The following is a 24,213-nucleotide window of genomic DNA, read 5'->3' on the forward strand; positions in this document are numbered from 1 at the left end:
CATGCATGTCAGCAAGGAATATATGAGCCCTTTTCATACTTTGAGCGCCTGCCCCTCAAAATGTCTCTGCACAGCCCTGCTTGAATGGGGAATACAGATAAATGTAAATTACTCACTAAGGTCACAATGAAGCTGACCAACTAAGCTGTAAAAATGGGAGTGGGCAACCCTTACGAAAATTAACCATGGTTTTACTACAGTTAAAAAAAAACATTACTGTAGTAAAACCATTTGAACCACAAAATAACCATAGTTTTGACAATCATGGTTTTCAAAAACCATAGTTAAACCATGGTTAATGTAGTACAACCATGGTTTTGCTGATAGTAATCAATAAACCAAAAAAACATGGTTACACTTTTACCACGTAAAACCATGGTTAATTTTTGTAAGGGAAGGATCACAAAGACAAAAACAAGCTGTATACAGCATAGTTTTTCAGAGAAACATGAACTTGACATGTTTCCTAAATATTTACGAATACATTATAGTATTTTATATTCAAAAGTCAAAAACCTACATACAGCTCCGTGAATTATCTACAGTTTGGTGTGATGTCACCACGGTTCCTGTCCTATACTGCCACCGTGTGTTGAAACGTTTAGTTGCAGTGGTTAATGATTAACGAAATGTTGGACCTGCGTATTGGATTTACAGTTTTTTGCAGTCACTTTGCTGCTATTTTCAGAGCATTGATGTCGTTTTTCACAGCTCTAGACACAAAACTCACAACCAAAGATCAAAATGCACATTTTTCAAAACTCTTAACTCTTTTCTCAATTGCTTGGATACAATACACATAAAACTTGGATCATTTGTTCATTCAACCAAAATCACATGTTCAATATGACACAACTTAACATCAAAGTACTACTGTTTCAAAAGGGTATTCACACATCACATTTCAAATAAGTGTCTATTCATTTTCTTACAATGATCTAACTATCAATCAATACAACTGCCCAAAATGATAAGTAACTGTTGCATTATTCGTAATACACTGTAGTTGTATGGAAACAGACAAAGAATCTTCCATGTTTACTGAAAATCATGAAAGTTTCAAGATAATGAGGTTCATTGTAACCAATAAGCATGGAGCATGAACCAATTATCACTGTACTGTATAGATGCAGGCCCTTGTAATTGCTTGTCCAATTCTGCCAACTTGTTACTGATGATTGAGTGCAGATTGTGAAATGATGTGACCTATGTTGTGATTGTACTGTAGTGTTTTCATCAATACATTACAAACTTTGTTCAATGATTCCAATGTGTCTGTCGTATTCTCTCTACTACTGCAGTACTTTTACAGATATGTATTTGCTCTACATGTACCATAATGAAAACTGTATCACCAATTTTGTTCTACAATATTTAATGATTGTACAAACAATGACATAGTGAAACTATCAGTTGCTTGTGTGTGGGTGATCTATAGTTATGTTTCCATGGTATTTCACAGTAAATTTGTGTTTTGAAACAATGATTGTGCCAGTGCAAGATGTCTTTAAAGATGTGAATGCACAATGCAATGTTTTGAACACTAGACAGCCTGTGTTACAAGTGATAACCGTTTTTAGTTTTGTATCTAAAGTTGTAAAAAATGACATCAATGTTCTGAAAATAGTAGCAAAGTGATTGTAAAAAACTGTAGTATGTTTACATCTCAGGTTTTGAGGTGTCCATCTCCATCTATTGACTCCGAGTCCATAGCCTAATGCTTTCACCACTTCTTCTGAGAGTGGTAGCATGTAACTGAATGGACGCGCACGCATGCCAAAGCATCTCAATATCTGTTTAATTAATAAAGGATATTACTTGCGTTCCCTTAATCTGTTCGTTAAATACGTGCCGGTTCGGTTGACTTTCTTATACAGTAGGCTATTCACTACTAGGGTGCCGCGGTGCCATTTTCCCGGTTAAAAAACAATCATTTACGAGTATAACTGTTTCATAATGTGTCGTTATTTTTGCTTTACTGAAGCTGCTGGTGTGTGAAGCCTGTTCTTCACCTTATAAATAATGCTAATAATTATATAAAAGCTTTGGTCAGGCATTTTTGACCCAGTCTTGTTTAAGGCAGAAGGTAATTTCCTTAATTTATGGTTGCAAAGCTGTTGGCGATTTTGACTGAATCAATAATAACTTATCACGAATTTGACTTCCCAAATATTAGCTCTCATTGTCTTTGATCAAAGGCAATGATTTCGTCCAGGAATCGTAAAATCAAAATGCTTAAAAAAATGGGTTATCTTCTTACCGCATTCATCGAATCTTGTTCATCAAACTTACACTCCGTTAAATCCATAACGAACGTGCTTGTAGCGGGATAATATAATTTAACAAGAAACAACTTTTCATTTCTTTCTGATTGGCTGGTAGAATGCCTAATATGTGTGTACGACCAAAGAGTATAGAAGCACAAGAGGGGAAACTCAACAGAACGTTCCATTGCAACACCCGCGCCCAGCAGCAGCCCCACGAATCCGCCATTTTGGAATGAAAGCGACTCGGGAGTCAACTAGAAGTGATGGCAATATCAGCTACTTTGTAAATTAAAAGATCAAATTCAAACTGAATGATGATAACACAGAATAACATACAATCACGCCAGTGATCATTAATCCCTTTTTACAACTTATTTTCAGATATTTAGATATTAAGTCTTCCACTTTTATATAGGCTAATTTTACATAAAAACATATCGACATAAACTCATCCACACATAATATTTTGGCTCCATATACATACACATATACACACATATACATCTTAATTGCTCGAAATGGATTAAGTAAAAAAAAAACACAGCCAACTGTCCAAAAGTGGCAATTATAGGATAACAGACAGAACAATGCATCATGTTCTATACCCAGATAGCAATTACATTTGGCACGGATCCGTTTTAAGCACCTTGCCTCCGTTTCTATCTTAGCGACGTTTTCTGATTCTGAACCAGATCCGTGCCAGATAGAGGTTTCAGCTGAACTGCCATCAGTTCAGTATTTATATCATTTTACAGATCTGGCCCAGATCACTTTTCCCATAGGTAACCGAAAGACATTAGCTGTGTCTGACACTGATTTGATCCAGATCTGCAATATGAATCTGAGCCGATACTGTTTTCACATAGGCTACACTGGTATGGCCCAAATCTGTGATACATATCTGAGCCGACTGCATTTAAAAAGGGCTAAAAACTGCTCTGGCCCAAATCTGTAAAACGGATTTGAGCCAACACTGTTTTGACAGAGACTACCTGATGTGGACCACATCCGAAATACTTTTCTCAAACTGTGTGAAGAACTCCGTGGAATAAACATTTTCATTTTTACATTTTTTTTTTCTATCTAGAGCATGAGATAAATGCATTGTCATTAAGCTGAGCAATATTATCAGTGTTTAAAAACTATACAGGAACATTTTGTGATGCTACCCTTCACCCCATGATGACACTTTGCGCGAATTATAGGCGCGACTTCCGGCGCGTACTGTCACTGAACTGGAACTAGCGTTTTCCAGTCAGAGCCTTAAAGTTCCACATCACCAGGCCTGGGTTTTAGTTTTTCAGGTGAAACTTTATTTTAAAGTCAGATGCACAAGCACGTTTCTCCAGCAAAACATTTACATGTAAAACACACACATTTGTAGCTTTAAAATAAAACAATAGTTAAAGTCTCTGAAGACCATTGGAGAACTCATTTTCTGTTCATATTCATACTCATATTCACAGAGACAAAATAATAACAACAGGAACCTCAAAACATTTTCTAATGTAGGTTGAGAATGCAGTCAGACAGGGAAAGACAGGGATATCATGTGCAGGGGAAGTGGAATGCAGGCACAAGGAAGGCTTAGTTTCATTAAGGTCATTAGGATTTGGTCCACAGCAGGCATGGATAAAGAAGTAGGATCAAATGGTTGTAGGCAGGTTACAAGGGTGTGAAATGCAATGAGTGGAATCCCTGTATACAAGAGAGAGTCTGCATAACTCTTCAAAATACTGCAACAGGGCATGATTATGGGGATTGTGTAGTGCTCGCTCTGCAGGTGATGGTTGGCCCTTTTGAGGTGTAGTCCTCCATCTTTGGGTCTGACCACTATGTTTGGGCATCACAGGAGGGCTTTAATGTAGAGCATGGCTCATCTCGATCCATCTCTTCTGACCCATCAAGCTTATCTGAGGGTAATACAGTTTACAGTTATAAGGACCTTACAGATATTATCAATACATCAATATTGGATTGTGGTGCTAAAACATTCAGTTTTTATGTGCATTTTAGCTTTAGTTTCTGAGAAGGGTCATTCTGTATCAAATTAACCACATTTTAGAAACTTCCCTGGCTCAAATTTTTTTATTTTGTAAAAGGGAAAGTTCACCCAAAAATGAAAATTCTGTCATCTACTCACCCTCATGTTATTACAAACCTGTAAAAATTTATTTTTTCTGATGAACACAAAGGAAGATATTTTGAGAAATGTTTGTAACCAAACTGTTTGTGGACCCCATTGACTTCCATAGTATTATTTTTTCCCACTATGGAAGTCAATGGGGTCCACGGACAGTTTGGTTACAAATATTTCTCAAAATATCTTCCTTTGAGTTCATCAGAGCAAAGACATTTATGCAGGTTTGTAACAACAAGAGGGCGAGTAAATAATGCCAGAATTTTCATTTTTGGGTGAACTATCCCTTTAACATTTTTTTTTCTGAAGAAAGACAAAAACATAAATAGTGATTAAAGTCAAAACATTAAATGTCATAGATTTTCCGAATAATCCACTATTTTGTACAGGGGGTCAATTGTTTTTAAATCTGAGATTAGGAGCCAATTTACAAGGGTGTAAAAATGACTTTAGAAAGATGGCAGCATCATGTTATTTTTACACAAAAATTAGTAGGTTGATTAATAAATAAAATAATAACAATGAAACTGTTTTCTCTATATCAAAATCCAACATCGTTTTTTCTACACTCAAAAAACTGTGTACTGTAAACATACTGCCTGCAATCTGTGCTGCTTTACATTTTAAGATTTACAGAAGCAGTCAAACTAACTGTTGCCTTTAACTTTCCCGGACAAGCACTACAAAGATGTGTCCTCCTGAAAAAAACGCAACCGGTACCAGAGCTCCGCAACGTCATCATACAATAATAAAACACAAAATAATAAAAACATAATAAAACAGTATTTGTGAAATTGCAGCTCTTTTTTAATCCAGAAAGACTTACTTAAGAAAATATCTGCTTATAACGGTTAGCCACGCGCCATAGCCACTGGGATTAATTTAACTATCTTACTTCTAACCGGAAGTTTCACCCACATTAATTTCTACAGCAGCGCCCCTAGGAATAAGGTGGATAATCAATTACAGTACAGGTCCGTTTGAGCTCCGTTTTAGGTTCGTTTTACGACAGCGCCAAGTGAACGTTGGGTCTCGCTTGACTGTCGTCTTGCAGATACGGTTCACATCCGTACTACGGACTTCAGCCAGAAGCGCCAAAAAAAAAAAAAATCATCAAACCAACTGTCAACGCAGAATGATCTGACCAGCTACGCTACCACACGTAAGTTTTTATGTGTTTATTCCATGTGTTTATTATGTACATCTATTTGTATGCGTTTATTCTAATTTACTATCTACTTACTTAAACGTACAATTGAAATGGTGTTTGTTTTGTAGATAGTTACAGACTGTTATTTGCGCACCACGAGTACGTTATGTTAAAGTCGCATCTGCTAACGTTAGTGCTAATATATGAGTGTAGCACAGAATAGACCAAATTATAGGATAACCGAATCAATTTTTTATATTTTGTATATTTGCGCTAATGTGCTGAATTTTTAAAGGTAAGTTAGTCTTAGCTTGGATGTCAGACGTCCCTGGTATCAGGGATCAGTCCCCGTTTTTGGTTGCCTCCGGGAAAATACAGAAATAACTACCTATGTCACTGTTTTTTTAAGATAAAACTTGTATTTATTTCAGTCAGATTGACAGTCAACTAAAAATGTCTCCGTTTTTTACCTCTGGTCACCTTATTTTAGCTTTAGCTGTGTGTGCCATAAGGCCAGCAACAACAAACCCATATTTGCATATTACAATTAATTTTCAAAGAAACTTGTAATACAAAAAAACTTTCATTGTGTAAGGTTTAATTTTGATAAGAGGAAAGGAAAAAATAGCCCCATTGGGGTGTGTTGCATTGCCTTATTGGCACACATTTCGGATTGATTATAAATTAACATATTTTACAATTAGTCTGTCGTAAAATCCTACTTTGCCTAGACTAATTGTGATTATGATTTTTTTAAATTCATGGCCAAAGTATCATTACTAAAATCATATATATATATATTATTTTTTACAACATAAATGCGGAGCTTTTAACAAGCAGGAAGTGCGCTTCACGCTCCTGCTCTATAGGTGGCGCAGAGAGGCCAACAGCCATAGCCAACAGCCACCAAACGCCACCAGTAGAAGAAGACGATTGCCTCGCGCTTCCTACTTCGGCATTAACGCTAATAGTGTTGTAAATAACGTTCAGTTTCTTGCAAAAACTGATTGATTTGCTTTACAAGACGTCAATATGTCACATGGAGTTATGGGGGATTACTTTTGTATTGGATATGCTTTAACTCTCAAAGTGGTGGATCCGTTGACTTAATTGCATGACGGAGCTTTGGGGTTTCTGCAAAATATCTTCTTTATTGTTCTACTGATGGAAAAAATATTGGATTGGGTAAGTGTTAGTAAATAAACTTGATTTTGAAAGTATGCTACCGTTTTCTTTATTACAGTTTGTTGAACTGCGTTCATTTATTTTCGTTTTATTTAAATGGCCTGCCCTTTACGTTGTCAGTAATTACTGTGCTGCTAATTTCTGATACGGGAGTGTTTGTTTATTAGAAAAAATGTTAGGTTACCTTATTAAAAGTATTGCTCTTGTGTTTTGTTTCACTAATGCTGTTCTCGCAGGACGCGTTAGTACGGAGCCCTTCTGGTCACCCCCTGGAAAAAAGAAAACAATCCGTGATTACGGTTTTGTAATTCGTCCCCTCAGTTTATAAACCGTACTCACGGATTATTAAACTGTTTCCTCAGTTTTACAAACCGTGCACTCGGATTTATAAACCGTACGCACGAGTTAACAATCCGTGCTCTTAGATTTGTAAACCGTACCATCAGTTTTTGCAATCCGTACCCACGAATTTATAAACCGTGCGCACGCTTTTGCAATCTGTTCTCACAGTTTTGCTAACTGGATTTGTAGCCCCTCCCTCATTTTAGAAATCGCTATTCATTCTTATTCATTCTTTCCAAGTTTCCTATTAATGTTTGATATTTTCGGAAATTAATAAAGTTTAAACCGTGTTAAGCTGTTTTATACGTTCCTAACTGGAAACGTGCTTTAATATTTACGAAATATTTTAATCGGATGCTACAGTAAACAGATATCTTTGTGTAAAATTAACATGTTATTTAGATTTATTCATCAAATAAAATAAGTATTTAACTAACAAATGATTTCTACATATCCTATATATTTTAATCAATATACTTAGGCTTGCTATATATTTTCGTTTTTAATTGCTCATTTCAAATTAATATTTTATGTATTTAACATCAACTTATTAGGTAAGATTAAAAGATTATTAAGAGCTGCACAATTATAAACATATACGTTTTATATACCTATAATTCTTAATTATTGTAAATCAATATTATTTGCATTTAACATCAACTTCATGCCAAACTTTTATTATGATTTACTTAATTTTTTGGTGAAACATTTTTACATTATGTTTATTATCTGAGCTAATGTAAGCAAAAAAGTAGTTAGAAATTAAGTAGATCACATGTTAATTTAAGGATCAATGAGAAAATAATCATCAAAGGAAACTTCTGGGATGACAAACATTTGAGAAACTCTTTTAAAATCCAGATAAGTTTGGAGTTTATTAATATTTAAACTTAAAATTTGTACTTTGTTAATTAAATATTGTCTTTGTCCTTGCGTAAAGTTTTTTATCTGAATACTTGAAGTTATACTGTTATATTAACTGGGTAACACCTTTCTGTGCAAATACTGCTAGAATAATCGTGACTATTTGTATTGTATGTATTTATTTAGGTCACCAAAGTGTTAAAATAGCTGTGCTCTTTGAAATGTGTGTAAAAGAATCAATTTCTGGTCATATTTTTAATGCACAATGAGCGGGTATATGAGCCACACTCTGTAAAACATTTACTATGATTTATTCAATTTTTGGTAAAACATTTTAGACTTACAAATACTGAGTAAATTTGAAAGCTTTAAATCTGGTATTAACAATAATTAAATTGATTTCCTATTAAAAATAAAATTGAGTAAAAATAAGTAATTGCAAATGTTTAGTAGATGTAGCTGTTTTTTATGAATTTTATTTAAATAAAAAATGAGTTGAATTTACTTAATGTAAAGTGAATTTATTTCATACCATCCTTTATGAACGATGAACAAAGCAATTGTACACAATTATTTTATTGAACATTTATTTACACATGACATAACTCTACAGTCATCATGAAACTCCAAAAATGCCAAACAGTACATGTTACAAATACAATGAGCTGAATAAACTCTGAGAGGTTGCAGAATCACTTCTATTCCAGACAGGTGGATCAGCAGAATCCTGCACCTATATTGTAAATGTAATTACTCATACTCCACACTTACCAGGATTTTTGAGGAGATTCGGAGATGTTTATTGTCTGCAAAAGACGCAATTTCATCTGCTGCTGAATAAAACCCGTTTGCTTTGTTGATTTTTAAATTAACACGTGATCTACTTTGTTTGCCTATATTTACTCAAATAATAGGCTACAATGTAAAAATGTTTGATTGTCGATGTTATGTTGATGTTAAATACATAAAATATTAATTTTAAATGAGCAATTATTATTATAAGTTTTAAAACGTGTAAATATTTAAGTGTGAAATTCTCAAATATATTGATAATCAGATATAATAATATTGATTTACAATAATTAAGAATTATATGGATATAAAACTTATATGTATATAATTGTGCAGCTCTTAATAATCTTTTAATCTTACCTAATAAGCTGATGTTAAATACATAAAATATGAATTTGAAATGAGCAATTAAAAACGAAAATATATAGCAAGCCTAAGTGTGGCATTCTCAAATATATTGATTAAAATATTAAGGATATGTAGAAATCATTTGTTAGTTAAATCTTTTTTTTTTTTTTTTTGATGAATAAATCTAAATAACATGTTAATTTTACACAAAGATATCTGTTTACTGTAGCATCCGATTAAAATATTTCGTAAATATTAAAGCACGTTTCCAGTTAGGAACGTATAAAACAGCTTAACACGGTTTAAACTTTATTAATTTCCGAAAATATCAAACATTAATAGCAAACTTGGAAAGAATGAATAGCTATTTCTAAAATGAGGGAGGGGCTACAAATCCAGTTAGCAAAACTGTGAGAACAGATTGCAAAAGCGTGCGCACGGTTTATAAATTCGTGGGTACGGATTGCAAAAACTGAGGGTACGGTTTACAAATCTAAGAGCACGGATTGTTAACTCGTGTGTATGGTTTATTAATCCGAGCGCACGGTTTGTAAAACTGAGGGAACAGTTTAATAATCCGTGAGTACGGTTTATAAACTGAGGGGACGAATTACAAAACCGTGATCACGGATTGTTTTCTTTTATCCAGGGGGTGACCAGAGGGGCTCCGTACGTTAGGAACTGTTCTGTAGTTTATTAAAAGTTTATTAAGTCTAAACGTGTCACATGTCCATATTGCACGAAAAAAAATCGAAGCTGAAAAAAGGCTATTCGGAACAGCCCTAATATACATTCATTAAAGAAAAGGAAGACTAAATATATGATAGAACTGATAGAAAGTGGCAGGGACATTAGCCTAGGTAATTTAGAAATACATGTATATGCCTCCAACCTTACACTGAACAAAGACCATAACCACTATTCTTCTCATGTAACCTACCCAATTACAATTTCAACCTTACAATTACAATTTTGTTGGTAAAATTGGTATTTTACTTTCATTTTCTTGTAAACAAAAGTGAGTCTCCTAAGTCAGTGATAGATAGATAGATAGAGGGATAGAGGGATAGTAAATAATTTTATACTTGTTAACAAATCTTTATTTTTGATAAACCAGACAACTTTTTTAGTCACATAATAAATAAAATTAAGTAAGACAACAACTTACAACATACTTTCCATTTCTTTTTCCAGATGCTGAAAACATGATGCAAACTGTTGAGACGAAGGTATAATACTCAGATTTTCATTCTATTCCATTCCAAACTTCATTATTCACTTTACAGTTGAGAGAGTTACCTAAATGTAAAAAAATGAATAGACGCAAGACACCTGTTTCCAGTTCAGCTTTGAGGAGGAGAGCCAGGGTGGACCTTAATAGAAGGTTAATTGATATCGGCCAGGAAACACCTGCAGCCACACTTCCTTCCCGAGATATTGGTTATGTCCCAGATACAGATGATGTTGCAGAACCTGAAAATGAAATCATAGAAGAAAATCTTGGATTAGATCCAATGGCAGCTGTTGTGTCTGACCCAGAGGATATATCTTATTATCAAGATGATAGTGATGTAGAAGAAAAATCTGACCAGGAGGAACCAGAAAATCTCAGAAATCGCCTTTCCAACTGGGCATTAACATATGGTATTTCTCATATTGCGCTTTCGGCTCTCTTGGCAATATTAACGATCCACCACTGTGACTTGCCAAAAGATGCACGAACTCTTCTTAACACAAGAAGAGATTATTCTGTTAGGGAGCTCTGCGGTGGCCTATACCACTACATTGGCATTATTGAGGCGTTAAAACATACCCTTTCCCAGTGGAAAGACAAGCTTGTCGATGGATGTTGTTTATATCTTCAAATGTCAGTGGATGGCCTGCCACTTTTTAAAAGTTCAGGTCTTCAGTTGTGGCCCATTTTAGGTAGATTGGTTGGAGTACCCATGAAAGAACCTGTAGTCATCGGGATGTACTCGGGTATAAAGAAACCTGACTCATCAAAAATGTATCTCACAGATTTGGCAAATGAACTCTCACAATTACAGGAGGGGTTTACATTTGAGGGGAAAAGGCTCACTTTAAAAGTTCATTCGATGATCTGTGACGCACCGGCAAAATCCTTTGTGAAAGTCACCAAGTCTTTTAACGGTTACTATGGCTGTGACAAGTGTATTCAGAGTGGGGTGTACCTGAACCACCGCATGACATACCCCCTCATGTATAGCCAAACACGGTCTGATGAGGCATTTGCAAGGCAGGAGGATGAGGAACACCACCAAGGTCCTCATGCCTTCACAAATGTACATTTTGGTTTGGTGTCCCAAGTCCCACTGGACTACATGCACCTGGTGTGCTTGGGGGTGGTAAGGCGCCTTATCTTTCTGTGGATGAAAGGTCCTCTGACTGTCCGTGTACCAGGGAAAGACGTGGACAGAATATCCAGAAATCTTCTAAGCTTAAGACCCCACATTCCTTCGGAATTTGCTAGAAGGCCAAGAGCATTGAATGAAGTGGATAGGTGGAAGGCGACGGAGTTCCGTCAGTTTCTCTTATACACAGGGCCGGTGGTGTTGCGTGAGGTGTTAAGACCTGATCTATATGCAAATTTCCTGCTGCTGTCGACAGCCATGGCAATGCTGGTCTCCCCTTTCTTTGCCAGGAATTACAACGAATATGCCAACAGCCTCCTTCATGCTTTTGTGGAACATTTTGCCCGCCTGTATGGAAATGATCAGCTAGTGTACAATGTGCATGGGTTGACCCATCTTGCACAGGATGCAAAACATTTTGGCAATCTGGACGTTATATCATCCTTTCCATACGAAAATTATTTGCAAAAACTCAAGGGTTTTGTACGCAAACCCTCAAATCCCCTGGTCCAAATAATCAGACGCCTGTCCGAGGGATTAAATGGTGGTGTTACAAGTGACCAGCCCATCAAATTGCGCAAAGAACATGCCCGAGGCCCTATACCAGTACCAAACTTGATCTGTCACCAGTATGACGAACTGATATCAGAGAGGTTCACCATGACCACAACATGTCGAAACAACACATTTCTGATGGGCAAAAATGTGTGTCAAATAATTAATATAATTGACTGTCACGGTGATATCAAAATTGCCTACAGACAGTATGGGATGGCTGAAACATTTTTTACCTATCCTTTTAATTCAGACATTTTAAACATTGTGATACCAGCTGACCTAGGCCATGAAATAAAATTCTCAGAACTGTCATCTTTCACACAAAAATGCATGGCTGTCCCTTTCAAGGAGGCAATGGTGGTTATACCGTTGTTTCATATGAAAGACTAGACTTTATTTTTGAAAATCATAGTTCAGTTCAGTTATGTATTTGTTTTAATCATCTTATTTTTTACACAATGATTTTTAAAAGACATTTTGTGGAGTAATTTTTCTCGACGAGGACACTACAGAAGTTGTGCCGAGGTCATGGGTTAAAGGTGATGAATGTTTTTGGCCAACATTCATTTCTGAGGAAAAAACCCAAAAGGCCATAAAGAGACATGAAATGCCAGGCCCTGGCTGGAAAATCTTCAGAATAAGAACACTCTTTGAAAAAGGTAAATAAACAAGCAAACAGGTTAATTCTATATCTTTTCATGTTAGGACAACAGTTATGCCTTACTTCCTTTGTCCTTAATTATCTCCATATCTGTCTTTCTTTATTTTTTTTATAATAGTAGATGACTTCAGTAAGGCAAGGCAAAAGCTGAAGGACTACAACAGAAATGGAACGGCAGTCCTCCAGTCAGAGGATGAGGGCTCAATGACAAAAAGGAGAAGAAAAGCGACACGGTAAGTACATTATAGATAATTGTTGTATTACTGCAAAAGCTATGGCTGAGGATGGGTTTAGGGTACAAAAAAGCCTTTGTTCATGCCTGCCCATTGAGTGATGCTATTGCCTTGTCATTACAATTTGACCTCTGTCTTCACTAGTTACCCAGGATTTGAAAACGGAAGTACTGACTCTGAACCTGAGCAGACTCCAAAAAGAAGACCAGAGTCTCGGCCTCAGCCTCTCCCTATTAGCACTACCCTTCCTAGTCTCCCTCCAGCCCCCCTCTGTAAGTTTTGATTTGATTGCCAACTGCAACAATGTACAGTCCAGTGATTTGTACCACTGCAATATGTTGATTCACGGTTATCCCTTTATCCAAAAGTGGACATCGCAGTGGACATGGGTCAGAAGTCTCTGGACAACACAGGACAGGGAACCTATACAGACATAAGCTGGAATGTGAGGAGGGAGTCAGACCACTTAAATGGTAGGAATCGCGCTCTGTAGCAAAATTACAATACAAATGAAAGTACAAAGGTGATGTTCTGTCTTGTTCATTTTTCTTTTTGTTTGACAACCTGCCTCTCTTGTTGTTATTTTCCCTCAATGGTCATCTAGTAATCAATAGCTCAGCGCACCAGTCAACACCACTACCACCTCAACACTTGAGTCCAGTGTTTGACATTAATATGGACTTCCCCTATTCACATGGTGACTTTTTCATACAAATTTACATGTGTACATGTGTACAATAAATATCCTGTATATATACTTATATTAGGGATGCCACAATTCTCAATATAATAATGAACCGTTCGGTTCAACCCCCACGGTCCAATATGCGCATGTGAATTGCGCTTTTTTTTTTCTCGGTTTATCCATCCAAATCTGTCAGTTTTATATTCCCTACACTTTTGTTAATGTGCACGCCCGTGTGATCTGTACGCTTAAATGCCACAGCGAGTTGATATCCAGTCACTGTGCGCTACCTGCGTTAACTCTGCTTGAACTCTGCTTGCAATGCTGGTGTCAGATTTCATTCGCGCACACACACACCCAACAGAAGTACGACAACAAAAAGTAGCAGCACGACTGTCTTTTAAATCTGAGGTGTGGATTAATTATTTGCGCGTGTAGATTACATACAGCATAAATGTAAAGATGCAAATTTGCGTGGGGCAGTGTGAATGACGCAAATTGGGCTTGTTATTGATGCAGACGCGCGTTATTTGCCTCAAACACATCTTCTGCGTAAGTTTAAAAAGTTCAACTCAAGAAGAGAGTGCGCATGATGCTAAAATAAATCCCACCAGTAATCTTGATTGAGGAACGCATTTTTGGTTTCTACACAGACAGCATGATGTTGGATTTAACAGTAGTGCAGTAAGGTATAGCCTTCATTTACAATAAAGTTTAATTGACTAAGTACAGGTAGATTAAATGGCCAATTTATGTAATGTAATGAATAGGATATCATCTTTATTTAGTTATCTTATATTATTGTATCAATACACTAGAAATGTGTAAAATGATTTTTGCATTTACATAAAATAAAGAGAACTGCACTTAAAAGCAGTATTTTTGATTCTTAACATCTCACTGTTCCTGTTACCTAAGCATAGAATAATAAAAAAAAAACACTTTAATAGGCCAAGGCATCAGAGCCGAAACCAAACCGAAAACCGTGGACAAGAACTGAAAATTGTATTGAACCATGAACTAAGTGTATTGTTGCATCACTAACTTATATACTATATTTTTTTCTTGTTTTCTGATTTTAACATTTACATACCTTTCCTCAATTAGCTAGCGTTGGTGGAGAGCCTGGAGGTCACCTCCTCTTCAAGCCAACCTTCAGAGTTGGCCATGAAACAGGACCAATTCCTTGCACACGTAAGAAATAAAACAAGTGTTAACAATGTTTACACACATATTATATATGTGTGTGTGTGTGTGTGTGTGTGTGTGTGTATAAAAAGAGTGTTAACAATGTTTACACATATATTATATACACACATATTATATGTGTGTATGTATATGTGTATATATGTACAAATGTGTGTGTGTGTGTGTGTGTGTGTGTGTGTGTGTACGTACGTACTTATATGTGTGTGTGTGAGTGTGTGTGTGTGTGTGTGTGTGTTTGTATGTATATATGTGGGTATATGTTTATATGTGTATATATATGGATATACACATAGTACAGGCCAAAAGTTTGGACACATCTCATTCAATGCATTTTCTTTATTTTCATGACTATTTATGTAGATTCTCACTGAAGGCATCAAAGCTATTAATGAACACATGTGGAATTATGTACACAAAAAGAGTGAAATAACTGAAAACATGTCTTATATTCTAGTTTCTTCAAAGTAGCCAGTGAGAATCTACAATGCAAATAGTCATGAAAATAAAGGAAATGCATTGAAGGAAAAGTTGTGTCCAAACTTTTGGCCTATACTGTATACACACAGTGTAGTGTGCAGCTGTGGGTTGATTTTATTGACCATTATTGTGTGTATTATTTCCTTACTGTTTAAAATAACCTGAGTCTTTCCTCCAGTTTAACACTTTTTTTCAACTTTCACAATGTTTCAGCGGCTCAGCTACATGGCCTATTGCTTTTGGAAAACCTAAAGCAGCAAGTTGCCCAACTCGCCACCACCGTGAACCTGCTCATGGCCAAGGTCAATAACGGCCTCCAACCAGCAGCCTTTGAGTGGTCCGGAGAATTTCAATTCCCCCTGGAATCAGATGCAGAGCTGGACCGCTTTGAGGCCTGGCTGGTGGACCCTGCCAATGATAGGCAGAAACATGCCCTTGTAAGCATATTCCCCCAATATGTTCTCATTGTATTTAAGACACTTGTTTCATCTTACACTAAATCTAATTAATCTAAATTAATATTTATTGCTACAGTAGACTAAGCTCTTTATGAAGATGTAACTGTAATCTAATTAATCTAAACTAATATTTATTGCTATACTAAGCTATTTATAATGATGTAACTTGAATGTTATGGATAAAAGCATCATCCAGTTGCCCAAATGTCTTAATTCTGAAAAAAATGTCAAAAAAGTGGCTTACCTATTTAAAAACTTGTGCAACGGTGATCCAACCATCTTCTTGCCCCTAGGTGTTTACCCTGTCTGCTGTTGGGGGTGTAGATTTGAAGAGGGTGACATGGAACATTCTGTCATACCTGTTTTCTTGCCCCCTTTCCCGAACAATTAATTGGAAGGGTGTGAACAAGAAGAGGGCCTTCCACAGGATGGCATCACGGACCCTCCTCAGCCGTAAGTAGGCTATTGCTTCAAATGCCCTTAGTGAATTAGTATTTATTCACTCAAAAGTCTTACAGATTACTCCTGGGAAAGAGTTTAGCAGTAAAAACTGATTGTTAAACTAAAGCATATATAGTAGGGATGTGCCGAAAATGGTCCAAAAGAGCGTTTTCGGACGAAAGACTTTTATCACCAAATCAATACGGCTGAAGTGTTGTGATGACGCAAAAAGAAACCGCGCGCGACCTGCACGTGCTTGTCTGAAGCAACATGTCTGCTGTGTGGACGTATTTAACCGCAAAAAGGCGCTAAAGTGAGCAGCTTTCTGTACGCACAGAGCACATGCGGTTGAATGTGTCCAGTCCAGACACGTGTAAGGGGAAAACTAAAATGTATATCCATCCGTTTGGCCCAACGGCGGAAACCAAACATCATGGCAGAAGGATGCGCGTTCTGTCTTTTCTGGCGCTTATCAATGACGATTTAACGTTACACAACTCGGGTAGCTTCATCTGACACCAAAAGATAAAGACATATTGTAATATGAATCAAATTGATGTAATTGTAGAATTTGTATAAATGTTTGATCATTCTGTTTGACTCAAAATAATATTTAACTCATTCATTCGATTACCCATGTCGTATCGGTCCACATCGGCCACTATGCAGATTCCGAACACATATTTGACCGTACTAGAAGTTATGACTAACACAATTTAACAATGCCGCTCTCACGATCTCTTGCTAAAAGTCCCCATATAGTTAGAGGTAGAACTTAATTAACATGAATTAACCCTGATCAAAGATATGTGGTAACAAAGGATATCGTAATACTTTATAGTAACTTAAAAGAGTCAATAATACAGAGCAAATTAGAATGAATGCAAACGTAACAAGTTATTAACCAGGTAGAAAAACATAATTCAGAAGCCAATTTACAATCCAATTAAAACACGAAGAAACAAATATAATCAAATGAGAATATTGCATACCTGGCAAATGATGAAAGATCTGGTTACAGATTCCTCAAAGTAAATTGAAATACATGATACTGTATCAAAGATGCAGCATCATGGGGATTCAGGGGGGACTTTCTATATCTAGAAATGCACCTTTTACACATCTCCTTAAAGGGATACTTCACCGATTTAGCATTCAGCTTTGTATCTGTAGAAACACGGCAGTATTACTGAATGACCATGTTTCCCTCCCTCATTTCCCCCTGAGAGGAGAGATATCTGCATTTTGGTTCTGCAAAAAAGTCCTCCGATGATGTAATATGACGATTTTTGCATCATCGGAGGACTTTTTTGCAGAACCAAAATGCAGATATCTCTCCTCTCAGGGGGAAATGATGGAGGGAAGCATGGTCGTTCAGTGGTGCTGCCGGGTTTCTGCAGATGCAAAGCTGAGTGCTAAATCGGTGAAGTATCCCTTTAAATAACCAAAGAACAAAGCATATAGGAATTACATACTGATATTACTATTGTACTAATTGCATCCATGGTATATAGTATATACAGTACAGGCCAAAAGTTTGGACACATCTCATTCAATGCGTTTTCTTTATTTTCATGACTATTTACATTGTAGATTCTCACTGAAGGCATCAAAGCTATTAATGAACACATATGGAATTATGTACACAAAAAGAGTGAAATAACTGAAAACATGTCTTATATTCTAGTTTCTTCAAAGTAGCCAGTGAGAATCTACAATGCAAATAGTCATGAACATACAGGAAACGCATTGAATGAGAAAGTGTGTCCAAACTTTTGGCCTGTACTGTATATATATATATATATATATATATCATCTGTATATTCCGGCTCGAAAAGATAAGGACATCCATCAAACTGAAAGGGTTCGTTTACGAAGTCTTCAAATTCGTTCAAATAACAAGAGCCTGTCTACTAGACATTCTCTGGTGTATCCTGTTGCATTCAGCGCTTTCTTCCAGCAACAGCGTTTCACACAAAATTCACGCAAGATTCTTAGCGGTCAACTAACGTTATGGTTCATCTGTAATACATTGCAACACACCGTTGGGTAGAGACTCATGGTTAGGTCGGCTTTAAATATCATACAGAACCCGTTCTACTCTAACGATCGTGGCATGACGATTAATGCTGCGTTTACACCATCCATGTTTCAGGCGTCAAAATCATGTCTACCTCGCCTAGTTTCCCGCTTGAACAGTTTGAATGCATTCGCGCGTGTAGAGCGAAGTAGACGCGCGGAAAAAGCAAGCATTTGACGCGCATCAGAGGCAAACTCTGCTTCTTGTGGGAAGGGCAAGTGCTATGCGGTTGTCTGTTTGCAAGATGGCTGATGTTGATTGTGCATTTATCAAGAGTTACCAGTTTGTATTTGGTAACCTTACTGTAGGGGGAAAATAAACGGCGCGGGACGATAAACGTCACGTGACTCAAAAGTGAAATGTGTATTACAACTTACCAGGTTGCCCAATGTCCTCACTGACACTCTTCCGAGCGAGGTCCTTTTTATTCCTGTCTCCTCTATAGAAATAAGAACTTGTGTCGTATAGCTCCGGGTGACTGCTTACCGACAATATCAAGCGTTGGTTGAATGAGTGACTCCGGGCGGGGCTGCCACCATAGCAGCAAGCAGGCTCCTGATTGGTTAATGCAGCGTGAAATTCCGCCAAAGTTCAAATTGTTCAACTCGGGCGTCAGCCGCAAATTTGCGTAAACCGCAAAATGCACAAAAAGCACCATTCATGCGTACTGCGCACAACGCTCAATTCTCGCCTTTCCCGTGAACTAGACGCGCGAATGAGGCGGAAACCATCTTCCGCGCCAAACGCCTCATCCACGCCTGGACCTCCAGACGCGCGTCAACGCATCTTTACATTGACTTAACATTGAAATCACTCGCGCTTCACACCTCTACCGCGGTTGGTGTAAACGCAGCATAAGAGCTTCTTGCTGAATAATGATGACTAAAGTGACTTAGTATGCATTTACTTGATATGTGTCGCTGGTGCAGAGTAGTAGTATAAAGTTTGAGTGAATGCGAGTTTCTCAATGAGATGTTCTATTACAGTATATGTATATTACTTTAATAGGAGCTGGCTGGGCATTGAACGGGGCTTAATGCATTGACAAAACTTTTTTTTAAATGACCTGTATGACCTTTTTAACTGGTGCTGGTGAATCATTGAACTGCGTTTCATGGATTGGCTTTACGTCCTTTTCCTTTAGAGCACGTCAGAATCCCAGGACATAACGCACTCATAATAGGCTCGAGATATAATTCCAAAGGGGACAGATAGGCTTGGCTACAGCACTTAAAACTTAAAAAGATTGAAATTGCAATCAGTGACTCGCATCGGGTGAACGAAGCTTTTCGAAGTTGAATAGGCTATTAAAAACGATTTGCGCACCTCCATGGAGAGACTATAGTGGGCTCGCCCTTCCATGAATTGAAAAAGACATTCACTTGCCATATCCTGACTCAGAAAAAAAATATTTTATTGCTTACTTTGCTGCAAACTCAGCAATGAAATCATAGCTTGCAGGTAGCCTAACGTCTTTTTCAATAGAAAGGTGAGCCCACTATAGAGGGTATGCATTGACGTCACTTTTCCATGTGACCACGCGAGAGCTCGCCCGGTTGAGTGTCAAAACGTGCAACAAAATGGCTGGTTTTCATAGCGGCTGCTGCAAAAATGCCAGTAAAACTGACTATTATCAGCTTAAATTGAATTGAGTTGGACTTGATAGCAGAGGTGGACAATACTTAGTTACATTACTTACATTTTCCAAGCATCTGTGCTTTATTAGGATGTTTGTATTGGGAAAAACATTACTTCACTACATTCTAAAGCATCATACTGTATATTATTTAATATTGCATATAAAAATGTATTTAATACCTAATTACATTAAAATTGTGTACTTATACTTGAGTAAAAGTATGTTAATGTACTTAAATATTAAATGTAAAACAAAATGTATTATTTATGAAATGTAATAGAATAAAAATTATGATATAATGCTTTGGAATGTAGGTTTTCCAAAGAAAAACACAGATAAAATCCAAGTAAGTAAGTAGAAAGTAAAACCTCTGCTTGATAGTGACCCTAGCAACTTATCAACCCACCTGTGGTCTGTAGACGTTGGCATGAACGATCTATTTATTTCTCCTTTCAGTGTTTTTTTGGCAGTCTGTAAAACGATAGCTCCTAATTCTTGTTAATCTGTTACTACAGTCTATCACACAACAGCTTTTTCCCATTTCGATGCGTTTTCAACGTGTTTTCGCTGATGTCACGCTGTACTAAAATGCTGCCGCTCTGTCTTTTGCCACTCAGTGGGCGTAACCGCAGTCCCTCTCGCCGACGGTGACGTCATGTGCATACCCTCTACAATCTCTCCATGGAGCCTATTATGAGATCCAGTGCATTATGTCCTGGGATTCAGACGTGCTCAAAAAGAAAAAAAACAATCTATGAAGCCCATGTTCAATGACTAACCACCACCAGTTATAAAGGTCATACATTCCATTAAGCCCAGTTCAATGCCCAGCCAGCTGCAATTAAAGTCAACCACGTATACTGTTGTATAGAACATTTAATTGAGAAACTCACATTCACTCAAACCTTATATTACTACTCTGCACCAACGACACATGTCAAGTCATGTCTTTTTTTGGCAAACTATCCCAAAACTCCTCCGGTGGCCCCTTCAATAAATAACGAACAGTCCCTTAATGATATTGACAATAAGGCCAGATACCTTTAAGAGGGCAGCATAAATGAGTTTATTTTACTGACCATCATAAGCAGACTTTGATTTTGAGTGAACTAGCAGTTCCCTGGCCAGAACTAAGGAGACTGGGTACTATCGCAATTCAAACCATGTCCTGTATAATATACACTGTAAAAAAAATGTAGAAATTACAGTATTACTGGCAGCTGCTTGCCAGTAACTTACTGTAGATTTATATTGATGTTATTTACTGGCAACAGTTTATTCAAAGTTAAATGAACATTAAACATTAACAAGTCTTTATTTTTACAGAATAAAACTAAAATAACAGCCTCATGCAAAGCATTCTGGGAACCAAAATCTGAAGGAAAAAAACAGGTTGTTGGTTTCTGGTTCCCAGAATGCTTTGCATTAAGTTGTTATTTTATAGTTTTATTCTGTAAAGAAAAAAAACTTGTTAATGTTCATCTAACTTTGAACAAACTGTTGCCAGTAAATAGCATAAATTTAAATCTACAGTAAGTTACTGGCAAACAGCTGCATAACTACAGCACATTTTTACAGTGTAGGCCAGGGCTATTCAAATCTTACCCTGGAGGGCCGGAGCACTGCATAGTTTAGCTGCAACCCTAATCAACCTTAACCACCTGTGATTTTCTAGTGATCATGATTCATAAAGCTTGCTCAGGTGTGTTTGATTAGGGTTGGAGCTAAACTATGCAGTGCTCGGCCCTCCATGTTAAGATTTGAATAGCCCTGGTGTAGGCCTATGCTATCTGTGCGTGCGCGAATTCCGAGACTGCTGACAGTTTGGGTCACATGAGAGTTACTGCCATCAATGTAGACTATGCATTGCCTAAACCTCGGTCACAACCTGCTTGTTAGGCTATATCAGGCTTTATTATATGCTGCTGTACTTTCAGAGACCCCCACAGGTATTTACCTCGGTTGGGGTTCCAAGCGACCCGAGCTGATACCAAACGTGACGCGAAAACACTGTAGATCACTGATTGGTCTGAGAGAATCGTCATCAGTGTCATCGCTATCATGTAAAATATAAGCTTTAGCTTACTGCTAGCTTGCGCTGTCTCGAGCAAACATGTTGTCATCTGTGCTCTGCTATAAGTTCCCAAACTCCCTTTTAGCGATGAGTTTTTTCCAGACTTGCAGTTTGTGGCGGCACATTCTCGACGTGCACGTCTGCATTATATATGCTTAAATGCAACTTAAATGAGGCTCAACGGAGCGTCGTCGACTGACGCCACGGTGTTTGAACAGAAACTGTCATGTGAGACAGAGGTGGTTATAAATGTGATCTGCAAACATCTATTTGTGGTGGCTAATTTTAATTTTGTGGCGGACTGAGAAATAAATAAATGTATGGGAATGTACAACAACGCTCTTACTTGTATGATGTCACAGCAGTAGGCAGTGCAAATATAACGACACGTCTACAATTCCTCCCACTGCAAAGTGATACCAAACTTGATGGAAAAGCTAACCACGCCAAAGTGAGGTGAGCTGACCCGACCCAAACTAAACTAAACCCTGGGGTACTGTGCAATGGAAAAGCGCCAATACCGTAGGCTACCTTTACAAAAGAGGGTGACAATCGATCCTTCCCGCACAGATTTCCATTGATTCAATTCTTCCAGTTTTGACGTCTTCGTAAAACAGCATACACCTACAATAATGCCTTCTGTTTATTCTTCTTATTTTATTACTATTAGGCCTAACTGGGGCTACATCTTAACCTCAATGGTTAGATATAGTTCATGTGTCTTATTCAGTTTTACATGACCAGTTTTTTTTATTATTAGGCTATTATTTTATTACAGCTCCATCAACTAATGCACAAACCGTTATAGAAGTAGGCCGAATTAGAAGGATGGGCCTATCTTCATTTTATGCAGATGCAAAATATATAGTCTGCCTGTTTTTTGTCATGTAGGCCTAGCACTGATCCAAATTTCTCATTCAACATAATCAGTAATGCTTTTTTCCAGGTGCAGTGCGCAAATGCGCACTGACAGCATCTGCAACAGAAGCTGAAATATGGAGGCATGCAATAAGGTGGTTTGCCCTTTCGGCGGACAGGAGTGGAGGGCGCCAGGAGAGACTGGCGCGTCAGCAGCAGGAGCAGCAACCACAACAGCTGCCACAGCACCCACCTGATTTTGTTTAAGTGCATGTTTTTTTTTCATGTTGTGTTATTAGCCTGTGCGTTTTTTTAATCCGTTAATTCTGTTTTTTTTTGGTGACTGTGTTCTGTGTTAATTGTTGACTTTGTTGTTCATTTTTTATAATTAAATCTATGAATTCGTGGTCATTAATTCTGTGTTTGTTAACTTTGTTCATGTTGTTTTGTCATGTCAAGTCAAGCTTTTTATTTATAGCCAAGGCCTTGAAAATGTTCCAGGTGAAAAAATACTATAGACCAGTTCAAATGATGTAAACAACACTAGTCCAGAAACACTTCCTGTTACAGTTTGTGACAATAATATATGTGAAATAAAAAAATAACTATCTTTAAGATGTTTGTTTAACTTCAGTTAATTCAGGTTTTTATGTTCTGTTGGTTTATTTTATCCCAACGTTTATCTAGTGTTAAAAAACAGAAACAGGAAGTGCTTCTGGACCAGTGTTGTTTACATCTTTTGAAATGGTGTATAGTAATTTATAGTAAAATTGTGTTTTTGAACTATACTGTAGTAAATTGTACAATACTGTATAAATCATAGTATTTACAAAACTTTGTTAATGATTGCTACAGCATACTCTGCATTAACTATAGTGAACTGATAAACTGTAATAAATACTCTAGTATACTTTATTTTATACTACAATAATCCATAGAGTGTATATTCTAGTAGCCTATAATATACCCTATAGTTGTAGTACAGTATTGGATATAGTAGATATAGTATCGTTTATAGCCTATTACTATAGTTGTTATGCTATCACATCACTGCATAGGTTACTATGATACCCTAACTGACAAAAAAATGCCAAAAATAAGGCAAACGGACAATCCAATGGTGATTTAAGCGGAACCGTAACACATTCGCTACAGCTCCGGTAGGCGGAATCGTTTCACGCACCCGTTACGCATCTGTAACGGAATGATCAGGCGGTGCTGGATCGGCGCTGGCACATATCCGCAACAACTCCTAAAAACAGATCAGAAACTGCTTCGGCCCGATGTGCGTTTGGACTCAGGAACGAGTCCGTGAGGCGGATGCGAACCAGACCCGTCTCTATCGTTTTGCGGTTGCGGTTCTGTTCCGTTACTGCGTCC

At 37.2% G+C, this 24,213-nt stretch overlaps 2 protein-coding genes and 1 long non-coding RNA gene across 7 annotated transcripts; 2 read left to right on the top strand and 1 right to left on the bottom strand.

The window, feature by feature from the left end:
* Positions 1-3,557: 3,557 nt before the first annotated feature.
* On the bottom strand, positions 3,558-16,119 carry LOC141363720 (uncharacterized). Of its 2 annotated transcripts, none has more exons than XR_012369296.1 (6): positions 15,986-16,119; positions 15,432-15,691; positions 14,691-14,782; positions 10,421-10,561; positions 10,257-10,303; positions 3,558-4,180 (listed from the first exon to the last, which is right to left on the bottom strand). It is a non-coding gene; the product is annotated as an uncharacterized lncRNA (long non-coding RNA). The 2 variants fall into 2 exon arrangements; XR_012369297.1 differs by having other exon boundaries at positions 10,388-10,561.
* On the top strand, positions 4,684-12,417 carry LOC141349082 (uncharacterized). Of its 2 annotated transcripts, none has more exons than XM_073867121.1 (2): positions 4,684-5,569; positions 10,283-12,417. In XM_073867121.1, the coding sequence occupies exon 2, from the start codon at positions 10,402-10,404 to the stop codon at positions 12,406-12,408; it is 2,007 nt and encodes a 668-aa protein (XP_073723222.1). In that variant the 5' UTR covers positions 4,684-5,569; positions 10,283-10,401; the 3' UTR covers positions 12,409-12,417. The 2 variants fall into 2 exon arrangements, with proteins under 2 accessions (XP_073723222.1, XP_073723221.1); XM_073867120.1 differs by lacking the exon at positions 4,684-5,569 and adding an exon at positions 5,822-6,742.
* Positions 12,544-23,248, top strand: LOC129414393 (uncharacterized). Of its 3 annotated transcripts, none has more exons than XM_073867122.1 (9): positions 12,544-12,677; positions 12,798-12,912; positions 13,057-13,184; positions 13,281-13,385; positions 13,517-13,609; positions 14,705-14,791; positions 15,497-15,720; positions 16,035-16,194; positions 22,922-23,248. In XM_073867122.1, the coding sequence occupies exons 1-9, from the start codon at positions 12,626-12,628 to the stop codon at positions 23,098-23,100; spliced, it is 1,143 nt and encodes a 380-aa protein (XP_073723223.1). In that variant the 5' UTR covers positions 12,544-12,625; the 3' UTR covers positions 23,101-23,248. The 3 variants fall into 3 exon arrangements, with proteins under 3 accessions (XP_073723223.1, XP_073723225.1, XP_073723224.1); XM_073867123.1 differs by having other exon boundaries at positions 12,559-12,677; positions 12,801-12,912; XM_073867124.1 differs by lacking the exon at positions 13,517-13,609.
* The last annotated feature ends 965 nt before the right edge of the window (positions 23,249-24,213 follow it).

The sequence above is a fragment of the Misgurnus anguillicaudatus genome, chromosome 4 (assembly GCF_027580225.2).
Source record: "Misgurnus anguillicaudatus chromosome 4, ASM2758022v2, whole genome shotgun sequence".
NCBI classification, from domain to species: Eukaryota; Metazoa; Chordata; class Actinopteri; order Cypriniformes; family Cobitidae; genus Misgurnus; species Misgurnus anguillicaudatus.